The sequence below is a fragment of the Nannospalax galili genome, unplaced genomic scaffold (assembly GCF_000622305.1).
Source record: "Nannospalax galili isolate Female #2095 unplaced genomic scaffold, S.galili_v1.0 scaffold1118, whole genome shotgun sequence".
Classification (NCBI taxonomy): Eukaryota; Metazoa; Chordata; class Mammalia; order Rodentia; family Spalacidae; genus Nannospalax; species Nannospalax galili.
This window is the reverse complement of record NW_008342011.1, coordinates 262,593-274,862: the sequence shown is the minus strand read 5'-3', so window position 1 is coordinate 274,862 and position 12,270 is coordinate 262,593. Positions and strand designations below refer to the sequence as shown.

The window sequence follows — 12,270 nt, the reverse complement described above, 5'->3', positions numbered from 1 at the left end:
CAAGGGGTTTTCCTTTTTTTCAAAATTTGACATTGTTTTACATCTAATTGAAAAATAAAAATCATATACATACATACATATATATATATATATATATATATATATAGTGTTTGTTGGATGGTAAATGCTCTCTGTCCTTCCTTGCCTCTTTAAACAGATCTCCAAAAATGCACCATAAACCTCCATCACTGTCACTACCACCACCATTACAATCGTGATTATCATCATCATCATCACCATCTCCACCACCACAGTTTACCACCACAATCTTCATGACCATCGCACAAACCGATGTGTTTGGGTGTTCTGCACATGATCTCATTTGCCCTCAGTACAGCTCCAGGAAGACGGTATTAACATCACTTTGCAGATAAGGAAACAGAAGCAGTGACTGGCCACTCCAAGAAGCAGAAGCAGTGCTGAGGCAGGATGCTGTGCTCCAGGTCTGCACTCTTGGCTGCTCTTGACCTACCTTGTTAGCCTATTAACAAATGGAATGAAAATGCCCACCCCTATACTTTGAAGAAAACTTTCAAGAATTTCTCAGGTTCTCACTTCTAAAGGTGATTCTATTGTTCTGGAAAGCTTTATGGTTTCAGAAGATTTCAGATGTTTCCCTTAATTACCATTATTCCCTGAAATGATAGTCTATTAGGATGATTAACAGAAATGTTTTCAAGTAAAAAATAATGTTCTCTGAAATTAGTAACCCAAAATGTAGCTCTCATCAATTAAGAAAAATAAAATAAAAAATCTAATTAATTTGGAGGCTAATTTGAGCAGGTCTTCTGGGAATTTGTGGAGGTAAAGCACATGTGAAGGATTAGGGAAGAAAAGAATTTAATCAGATGCCAATTCTGCTGCCTACAAGTAACTGGTCTACTGGGGAGGTGCAAGACAGACAGACACACACCTCTTGATATGAGCAACATGGTGACAAGGACCAGCGAAGGTAAGGCCAGGCTTCCTGGACCTTCCCAAACCATATAGTACCATATAGTACATTGTATTTCTTAGAACTCAATATCCTCTTATACATGCACAAATTATTTAGTTGTATATTACATATGTGTACATATTATGCACATTTTGTATAATACATACATTATTTAGTGTTGTAAAATTTCCTTAATGATATCCTGCATTTATATTCTTCAGCAATTCATATAGGATGCCCTTTTTCATACTTTTGTGATTTAAAATTTATTTTTATTTTATGTGCACGAGTGTTTTACCTGCATATATATTAAGTACATTCCATGTGTGCAATGCCCGTGGAGGCCAGAAGGAGGTGTTGGATTCCCTGCCACTGGAGTTACAGTCATTGTTAGCTGCCATGTGGGTGATGGCAACTGAACCCATGTCCTCTGCAAGAGCAGCCAGTGCTCTTAACCACTGAGCCATAGCTCCAGCTCCATTTTCATGATTTTTAAATTATTCTTCCCAATATCACATGCTCTCTTTCCTATGTGATCTTAGTTGTGTGTGTGTGTGTGTGTGTGTGTGTGTGTGTGTGTGTGTTGGAATGTGCAGGAGAAGAGAAATAAAAAGACACTTTAAAGGAGAGGGGTAGAAAAAGTAAGAGAACACAAGTGATATGAAAGTATAGAGGAAAAAAGTTGGGGTGGAAGGGTTAAAGCAGGGATGGGGACAGGGAGATGGAGAGGAGGAAGGAGTGGAAGGGGCAATCAAAGCAAAGGTGTGTATACAAATGCAAAACAAAGACTCCGTCTACAGGGAGCAATGTATCCTTTCGTATCTTTACAAAAGTGAAACTATAAGCAATTAGGATTTGGAAACTTTATTAGATGTCCCTTCAACAGAAACATATGCAAGATCATAACCAAAGGCCATGTCACTGCCATGGTCACTGTCTTTAGCTCCTTCTCCTATTGTGATGAGATTCCCTGACAAAAGTAACAGAAGGAAGAGAGTGTTGGCTCACAGTTCCAAGATGGCGGGAGCCTGAAGTAGCTGTCACATCACATCACAGTAAGGAAGCAGAGAAGGACGGATGCTGCTGCTGCTCAACTCCCTTTCTCTACTGATACAGTCCAGGATCCCAGCTAAGGAAAGGTGTGACCCATAGTGGGTAGGTCTTTCCATCTCTAATAATGTAATCAAGATCATCCCTCATAGGCATGCTCAAAGGCCCATCTCCCTGGAGATTCCAGAATTTGTAAAGTTGACAACACTAACCACCAGTTGCTAAGACATGAGGAAAGAGTGCCTGGGTGCTAATTAGAGCTTCCTCAGTCTTGGAACACTGTATGGCACAGAGGAGTGGCATGATCCTGGTTGGATGAGTGGAATCATTTCAGAAAATGGTTAACATGGCAGCAATATCCTGAATTTCTCCAAAAAGTAACATTTCCTTATAGGAAAAGCCAACAAAAAGTGGAGTGACCAATGAAAGGGGCTTGATCTGGAAGACAAGTGGGAAGGAGGAGCTGAGGCTTTGCCACTTCCTAGCTGTGGGACCTTTACCCTCCCCAAGATACAGTTCCTCACCTGTGAAAAATATAATCGAACTCCCCTCCCAAGCTCATTGTCAGAAGCAAGCATCCTGGTACAATCATTTCCCACTCATGTTCACACTTAGTAAATACCAAGTAGGAGAAGGCAGGTGTTTTATGGAAGCACATGAAACTGCCAACATTGCACCAGACTTCACCTCCAGCAGTGCGGCTGGCTACAGTTCAGCCGGATAGCATAGTATCTTGCCTCTACAACCCATTTGGCTGAAACTGGAGAAATTCTTTTCCCATTACCTTCATTGCTTTATCTGGCAACATGTTTCCTAGTTGCTCTCAGGACTGAGAGCTGGAATGTCCCGAGCCTTGGAAGCATGTCACATGTGGGTAGTGTGGTTAGCAGACATCTCTAGTGCTCGAAGGCAGGGTCTCTCCTTATATGGAGTTACAGTGAACTGGTTCCAGCTGGACCAAGAAAGCAGGAGCAAGAAGGCTTGCCCAGGTTAGAAATATTCTAAGATTCTGTCTCTTTGTGAACAAAAGCACCAGGGAACATCTAAATATACTATGTAAAACAACTGCATGACAGATTATGCAAAACTACCTTTAATTAGCAACAAGTGTTGGCCAGATAACACTCCTTGGGTGCAGCTGAATTAAGTTTGTCAATAAAAGTGTCAAAAGCTGAGGTTTATAGTCTCCTGCTTACCACCATCCCACTCTTGTCCTTGTGTTTTATGGTGCAGGATGTTACACACTATAATCCTAGCCTCACACCATCATTACCACAAGACATACAACAAATATTCTCCAGAAACATCTCCTCTCATGATATAGCTTTTCATTCCTATGTAGCATGTTAGAAAATAATTATTTTAACACACCTAACTTTTATAACTTGGAAAATGTTGCACACAATTAAACTTGCTTAAAACACTGTAGTTTTTATAACTCTATTGAAGTGATTGCATTTATAAAGTTGTATTTCTGGATTTTAATAATGTTAATTCCTTTTAAGCAAACATGTATATCAGCTAGTGCAGATGTGTCTTACTAGAATTTACTTTTCTCTTTGCGTTTATGTATTTATATCTCCAGATAAAGTTCTTAAAGAGGAACTTGAGCACATGTTCTGAGAGGGAGAGAAATGTCTCACTAATCTTTGTATTCTGTATGGCACTTCAAACTGCTACATTTTAATAGGAATTGAATAAACGTTTGCTGAGTTAAATCATAAGCAGTTACAGGAAAATAATGGTGTTAGTTTTCACATAAAAATACAGGAACTCAAGCAATGATATCTGATGCTAGAAGATCAAACGGAAAGTCACAATAGCCACAGGAAATTAATGCAAGACTTTCAGATTAATTTTCCATTAAAGTGAAGGTGAAGTCTACTTGCTCCCTGGAAAGAAGATAATGTTCTAAGATTTGACACTCAGTGTTAGGTAAAATGCATTTATCTTCAAACATAAGTGCCCATTTTCCTGAGGTGTGAAATGCATTCTGTAAAAGCCACAGGTAAGTAACAGTCATAGGCGACCAAAGGGATTCTTGTACAAATGCAGTGCTGGGGCTGGAATAAGTGTCCCCAAAGGCATATGTGTTAAAAGCTTGGTCTCTAGCTTGGTGCTCCTGGGAGGGAGAGGAACCTTTAAGAAGTGGAGCCTCCTGGGAGTAAGTTGAGTCACTGGGGGAATGCCCTTGAAGTGGATATTGGCACCTCAACCATTTCTTGTCTTTCTTTGCTTCCTGGCTCCCCTGAGTCAAGCAGCTTCCTTTACTGTATGCTGCTGCTATTATGTTCTCCCTTGCCACAGGCCCCAAAGGAGCCAAATGAGCATGATCATGGACTGATACCTCCAAAACTGTGTGCCAAAACAGACCATTCCTGCACTGTGTTACAGTAATAGAATGCTGACTAATATAGGCAGAGATATAGGCATCAACCCCAGCAATGACAGTTTAAAAGGGATGATACAGGTCTAATGGGTGTGTCCAGCCTTCAGCCCATGGACCACATGCAGACAAGAGTTATGATGCAGCCTAACACTAAATTGTGAGCTAACTTAAAACAGAAATTTTTGCAATCAAGTTTTTGTAACTCACTTTTGTGTTTCTTGAGCATGAACTCAGTAGATGGCCAAGTCATGTCACAATGTCAAAAGGTTGGGCACTGAATAGGTAATGTTGATGGAAGAAATGTGGGCTCTACCTGAAGACACCATGAATGAAAGAGTAGCCTGGCATTAGAAATGGAAAGCCAGGGGTCCCCAGGTGCTACCCAAATAACACCCAGTCTGCTGTGGCATGGTGTTCTCAGGTGCACTGAGCAGCTAAGGGTGACAACAGACAACAATAGTCAATCACTTACTTTAAAAACCCTTTTATAAACCACCATTCCACATGTTTTCATTCAAAACAAGGCTATACAGTCAAGGCAAATAAAGGTTAGGTAAAGAAAATAGAAAATCACCACTAATATTAGTATTATCAAAAAAAAAATCTTGCATGGTATCTTAAAAATTTGAAAGAATCTGATTAAGCAGACTCAGCAAAACAATCTTTTCCTTAAGGCCAATTCCTCAGTTGAGTTGTAGGGCCACATATCATAGGATAATTTAGAGCCTATACCAATCCTTCTAGAGCCCAGTCTTCAAATATGCAGCTTCAGGGTGACTCCCTCCCTGAGACTTGTCCCCTCTCAGAGCCTGTCTAGATGGAGGGTCTCAAAATGCTAAAATGCCTCTGTCCTAGTTTGCTTTTTATTGCTGCAACAAAAATACTAATCAAAACCAACTTGAAGAGAAAGGGGTTTATTGCATCTTACTCTTCAAGTGACAGTCCATCACTGAGGGAAGCCAAGGCAGTGACTTCAGCAGGGCAGGAGCCTGGAGGCAGGCACTGAAGCACAGACCACAGAGGAAGGCTGCTTACTGGCTTGCTCCTCTGGCCTGTTAGCCTTCTGCTGTCTTATACAACCCAGGACCACCTGCCCAGGGTTGACACCACTGACAGGGGCTCTCCCACATCACTCAACAATCAAAACAAACAAACAAACAAAAAGCCTCACAGCCACAGGACCATCCAATAGAGGAAATTCCTCAACTGAAGTTCCCTCTTCCCAGGTGTGTCAAGTTGACAGTGGACACTAACCAGCACAACCTCTTGCAGACAGCAATTTCTTCAATTTCTCATCTGCCATTTGCTCTCACTGGACCTCCAGCCTCTAGATAGTTCCATAATAGTTCATTAAGTAAAGGTCAGGGCAGCCATTGGCTGCTTCAAGGAGAATAACACCAAATTCACACTTCGGAAAGGCCTATCCGTATTTAGTTTCATTTCCAATAGATCTTCTGACTACTCCTCTTGAAGATACAAGGAGAGCTTTGAAAGCTCTGCTGAACACTGAATTGCTCTAGCACGGACACTCAGATTCCAAGCAAATAAGCAACAATATACTCACTCTCTAAACCACAAATAATTTAAAGCAGTCAGCAATGTGTAATGGTAGTAAGGCAGTCACAAAAACACGTTGTGTTAAACTGAGTTCTACGTGTAGCTAGCTTGTACATTAAGTTAAAATAAGTCCAAAGACACCTAACTATAACTAAAATAGGTACATACTGCCTCCCTTCCAAGTTATCTTGAAAAGCAACAATGATGAGCTCCTCTAAGTTCAGTTAATTAATTCCAAGCTTTCTTCAGCAAGCTCTGTACTCTCATTCTATATCACATACCATCTGCCCATGGGGAATATTTAGTGTTCCCTCACATCCTGCTTCCTAACTCTCAAAACAAGTATATCTTCTTAAAAATCAGGAAAATGCTAGCCAGACCAGAGGGGGAAAGGCCCTGGATTTCAAAAGCACGTTATCACGGCTGTGCAATCTACTGCTGCCGTCTCCTGGGTTAATCAAGCAGTAGCTCCTATGTGCCAAGAAAAACCAGAGTGTCCAACAAGGGTCATTCTTGCCAATCAACTGGGTAGTAAATTTTGTACACACAGGGGAAAAAGGCTTCAATCCCCTTACCTCTAAGTGAGTCCGCCTCTCGGCAACCACACGCTCGTCTTTGTTTCCAAACAGCTTCTTTGGGGGGAATTCAAGGGCAGCAAGCTGAAACACATAGGTTTAAAGAGATATATTAGTATTATACTTATGATCTTTGTCTATTATCAAACCATTGTTTGGGACCTTTGTCATGGAGGGAAGAGAGAAAGAAACTGGAGTTTAAGGTCCTGCCCAGTGTTGCCATCAACTAAATCTGATCGTGAACAGACCAGGTAATCTTGGGTCAGATTCCTCAGTCATCAAATGAAAAAACAGAAAGATGAGCATTCTGAGGGCAGACTGACCCAATGCTTAATATATCGGATTCTGTGCCACATAGTATTTTACTGTTTCGCTCTGTGTGATGCTGGGGTCAAACAAGGTTCTTGTATGTGCTAGGCAAGAGCTCCACCACTGAACTCCATCCCCAGCCACTGATCTTTTGTTTTGTTTTTTGAAACAGAGTCTCATGCTGTAGCCCAGGCTGGCCTGGCGTTCATTAAGTCACCCAGTCTGGTCCTGAACTTGGCTGATCCTCCTGACTCAGCCTCCTGGAGCTATCATGCTGTTCTTTATTTTTATTTTGAGACATGGTCTTGCTAAGTTCCCTAAGCTGGTCTTGTATTTGCTCTATAGCCCAGGCAATTAGCTTTGTGTGGAGATGAGAATTTGAAAACTCCACCAATACACTCCCTGGTCATTTGGTAAAACAGTTCTTAGACAATTACTAAGGTCCCCTAAGGAGTCCACATTGTTTTTTGTTTTGTTTTGTTTTTTTCAGTTTTAGTTAAGTGATGAGCACCCATGGAAGAACAGTGCTTCTTGTTAAATCTATCACATCATTTCCTACAAAACGAAGGTTCAGAATTAGGTTTTTAGCTGGGTCTTAAAATTTCATAGTCGTTTTCCTTAATGCTTTTCTTCTTGGAGGTATAAAGACCGTAATAATGAGCTATGTTTTATTATAGTGTCTTGGCTGGAAAGGGCTGTATAATCTGGTGAGAACTTGGCCAGCTTTGTGTTGGCAGAATGGGTGTTAAAGAGCAGTAACTGGTGCTGTGGGTAAAAGTCACTGCTTCCTTGGTCCTCACCTTGGGAAGGCGAACTGAAGCCAGTGAAGCATTATTAAGAGAAAAGCGAACATCCTGCCTACTATGTAGGGCACAATAGACCACAAAACTCCAATTTTATACTTAGGTAAACCACTAAGTTGATCTAAATTTATATTGCTACAGCTGAAGTAAAAAAATTAGAGACTAGCTTCTGTATACTTAATACTTAAAAAACTCACTATTAAAGTATGCTAGATATGATGCAAAGTATAATATATAAGAGAAAAACTTGGAAAATGTTCAAACTCTCAGAGAAGTGGACACTGCTGTTCTCAGGACCGCAGGTGCGCTCCCTCCGGTTCTGTCTTCCCACCTCTAGTACGGTTAACAATAGCCCGACAGACTTCATATAGCAGTTTGATTCTGTGTTTTTATCTCGCCTTGGTAGTGCTGGACATTGAACCTAGGGCCTCATGTAAGCTAGGCAAGGCTCTACCACTGAGTTGTATCCTCAGCCCTGTTTTTGCTTTTAAAATTTTATCACGGGGGTCTCGTTAAGTTCCCAAGACTGGTCCTAAACTTTTGGCTTTCTTTTCCTAGTTCCTGAGTAGCTGGAACTATTAGGCATGTAGTATAGTACCACCACGTAGAGTTTCTGTTTATGAACATCACACAAATGGCATCATACAGGTTTTCACGTGCCTGCATCCTTTTGCTCAGCATCATGTTTGTGAGATCCATCCATACTGTTATACACAGCAGCAGTTGGCATATTCTCATTGCTGTATAATATTCTGTTATATGAACTTTCTGTGGCTTGGTTGCTTATTTTGTTTTGGTTGTTACTGAGCTTGTTGTTAGCTTCCAGTTTGGGGCTCTGGGGAGCTATGCTGCTGCGGATATCTCCCCACAGGTCTACTGATGGACATATGTATGCACTTCTGCTGGTCATGCTGTGAGGAGTAGAAATGCTGGGTCATGTTATGCTTGTGTTTAACAGTATTCAAAATCTACTGAAGAGGTTTGTGCAACTGGTTTTAGTAACTGACACTTCTACTGAAATCCAGCTGTGTCAGATCCCTATCAGTACTTGGAACTATGGACTTTTCTATCCTAGCAATCTTGGTAAGTAACCAGTCATTTCTGCTGTGGCTCATGTTTGTAGTTCTCTGGTATCTAATGATGTTGAACAGCTCTTTGTGTATTTACTGACCTTCTTAAGTATTTTGAGGAAGTGGCCATTCAACTATTTTTCCCTTTTTGAAAAGAAGAGTCTGTCTTTTGCTTAGCAATTCTCCCTTCACTCTCTTGAAGGTGCCACTGATGACTTCATAGCCCCTTTTCAAAATTAACTGTCAGGTGGGTGGGTGGTTTCACATATCAAAACTGTTTCTGTCAGGGCAGAGAAGCCTTGGAGTGGGTGGCTTAGCACTTAAGGATGGATCTCCCCTCTTCCTTTCTCAGCAATGTTCCAATTTCGTTGCTGTTATTCAACTCTGAAACTGGCTCAAGGCAGAATGAAAGAGACTAGGGGCACTGGGAGGGAGAGATTCAATTCGAATCTGAATTTGTCCCCTAACCAGCTAACTAGCCGTGCATCTCTCAACTTGAATACTCTGTTGGAAAACACTACAGACAGTGATACTGAACTTGGCAAGTTTCTATGACGATTTAGCAAAAACTGGTGAATGAACTTTTGACAACGATTATTAATTATCAGAGGTCTGGTAACTCAGGACACAAGTGAGCACTACACAATGTACAAGCCTCGAGGCTCTCTATCTGCTAGACTTGTGGCTTCAAAGAGCAAAGGGATTATTTGAATCTGGCCTTGTTGGCACAAACTCTTCTCCCCCATGTTGCAGCTCAGAGGAGACAGCCCATCAGAGCTTGTCTTCTGCATTCCGTCCAACCTCAATTTCTTTTTATACAAATATGTTCCATTCCTTCTTCTACAAATAGGCTCATTTTAGGAACTCAAGCTCCATGTTCTAGTGGCAGGGCTAAGACCTGAACAAACCAACACAGAAAGTTAAGACATAATGCCAAACACATGGCAAAGTCTCCCCATTAGGATAATTACATTTACACCAGGAACAGCTTTCTCCCTACAACAGGAAAGAATCTATTCCTGCTGGCAGAGGGGAAACCACACCACCACTTCCTTTTACACACTCTTCACAGGGCTGTCCAGGCCTTGCTATCTGTTGCCTCAGTTGAATGAGATGAAATCACCAACTTTGTAACTTAAAGTGTTTGATATCAGCTAGATAAACCCTGAGTAAAATTCTGACCCTTTAAAGTCATTGCTGGGGTCACCTGGTTTCCATCAGCTAAGTGGAAGTATTCTCAATGGATAGATTATTAATCTGCTCTATCTAAACCAATCATTTCAAAAGAATGTATTTTTCTCTAAGCATTCAAAAGAAAAAAACCCTCATAAAACTGGAAGTATATTAAAAGTATATAAAATTAAACTAGCTGAGGGGTTGGGACAGCTAGCCCAGGCAGCTGAGGAACAATGACCGCTGTGCCTTGGCCTTCTGCAGCTTCACTTATCCTTAGTTTGAAAACATCAAATGGAAAATTCCAGAAATAACGTATGAAGTTTAAAGTATACACAGTTCTGAGTAGTGATGAAATCCCAGAACTTCTCATGCTGTCCTGCCCAGATAGTGAATCATTTCATCATCCAGTGTATCTATGTTGGATAAGCTACCCTTCTGTTGGGCACACAATAGCTATCTGTGCTCCAATCGCTTGCATTTAAGGAACCCTTGAAGAATAGTGATGCTGAAAATATGCACACACACACACACACACACACACACACACCCTCAGATATGTGTATATGTGTATATGTGTATTTATATGTATATAAATGTATGTATATGTGTATATATGTATACACACACACTTTAAAAGAAAAGGTCAAAGTTCTTGCTAAGTAGGGAAAGAAAAAAGATTGTATGCTAAAGTGGCTAAGCTCTACAGAACAATATCAGAAAATATAAGAGAAAAGCTGCATGGAGTGTGTGTATGTATTGGTGGGATGTGTGGAATGTTCTTGTAACTTTTATTATAGTATAAACCAACTTTACTACAAGTATGTACACACAGGAATAAATGGCATAAACAAAGTATTTGGGGGGTGGGGTCAGGCACCCACCTGGGTCATGTCCTTTATGGAAAACAGGGGACTACTATGGTTGCTGACAGAATGTGCATGTGTTCATGCTCATGTATGTGGGTGCACATGTGTATACACATGTGTGGAGGCCAGTGGTTGATGATGGATGCCTTTTTTACTCACTTATCCACCTTAATTTTTGAGATGGGGGTCTCTTATGGAACCTGGAGCTCAGTGACTGGGCTAAGACCATCTCGTCAGCAAGCTCAGCTATCTATCCCTGCCTTTCCAGTGCTGGGCAACAGGCACACAGCACTAAAAGTGGCAAGCACTTTACAGATTGAGTCATCCTTCCAGCCCCACACAGAGTCTTACAGTCATATTCCTAAAGCTATTTTCTAGATTCATCATCACCTTTACTTGAATTGGCTTCTCTGACACATATAAATAAGTCCCCAAAAAGTGGGGAAGAGGACTTTGGTGCTGACCTACTGGAAACTGAAACGAGGAAAAGATGAACAGAAGCAGAAATTGCTGCTTTCTTCTGAAGATGAAGATGGAGGCAACGATGAAAATAATAATTGTTAGTAACAGCAAAGAGGCGGAACACAGCCTTTTACTCCCAGCACCTAGGAGGCAGAGGCAGGCAGGCCAGCCTAGTCTACATGGTGAGTTCCAGGCCAGCTGGAGGCTGCAGGAAGACCCTATCTCAAAAAACAAACAAACAAAAAATAAATAAATAAATAGCAAAAGCCCTTACACCACAGTTTAAAATGTATGAGAACCAAAGGGGCTTGAACTTTCTCTTTGTCTGCAACGAGTACAGTTCGGCTCATTTGCTTTAAAGCTGGAAAGCAAAAGCTATTGTGTGCAGGTTACATGTCTGAACCTAATTAATTACACTGCAGACATAGCTTTAAACACTGAGCACATTACCAAGATCAAAAGAGCAACTGACCAGGACAAATAATCATGCCTGGAAGACCACAGGGGAGAACAACAACAACACAAAACCCCTTTTCCATTTTGCTGAAATCCAGCGTTTCCAACAACTTAAGAATATGTAGGAGTTTGGGGGAAGGGCACTGATGACCCTTCCAGCCTCTACTCAGGACCCTAAAACGCTGGATTTTGCTTGTTTTGGTTTCTCATGTTAAAAAGAGAATTCTAAGTGCAATCGCAGTTGCAGTGTCCGGACTTCCCACTGCCTCTCTAGGACTTTGTATTTGCACGCTGTTGTTTTATTGCTGCATATCTCTAATTTAGCAGACAGTCCAGATTTGATTTTCATAAGAAATCCTGTCAGGAACAAACTGCAGGGAAAGGCTGCATTCGATTTCCCGTGTAACCTCTCACAAAGGAACCACAGTGTCCTGTATTTCAAAAAATTAGAGTCCCTAAAGTTCTATAGCCTAACAATTAAATTCTACAGGGACTTGAGGGACTTGGGTAAGTGCTCTGATTTATATGGAATGTTGGAGACACTCGGTATTTAGTAACAAGGGAGATGCTTTCTTTCTTCCTATATGGTTTCATTTTCATGAAGAGCAGATGCAGCGGTT

General features: G+C 41.1%; 1 protein-coding gene across 2 annotated transcripts in view; it reads right to left on the bottom strand.

Annotated features, from left to right (window-relative positions):
* Kif16b (kinesin family member 16B) overlaps positions 1-12,270 on the bottom strand; it is a 299,448-nt gene that overhangs the window by 34,638 nt on the left and 252,540 nt on the right. For both annotated transcript variants that reach the window (XM_029565752.1, XM_029565753.1), the window contains one exon: positions 6,509-6,592. In XM_029565752.1, the coding sequence (XP_029421612.1) occupies positions 6,509-6,592 (84 nt within the window). The remainder of the gene's footprint in view (positions 1-6,508; positions 6,593-12,270) is intronic.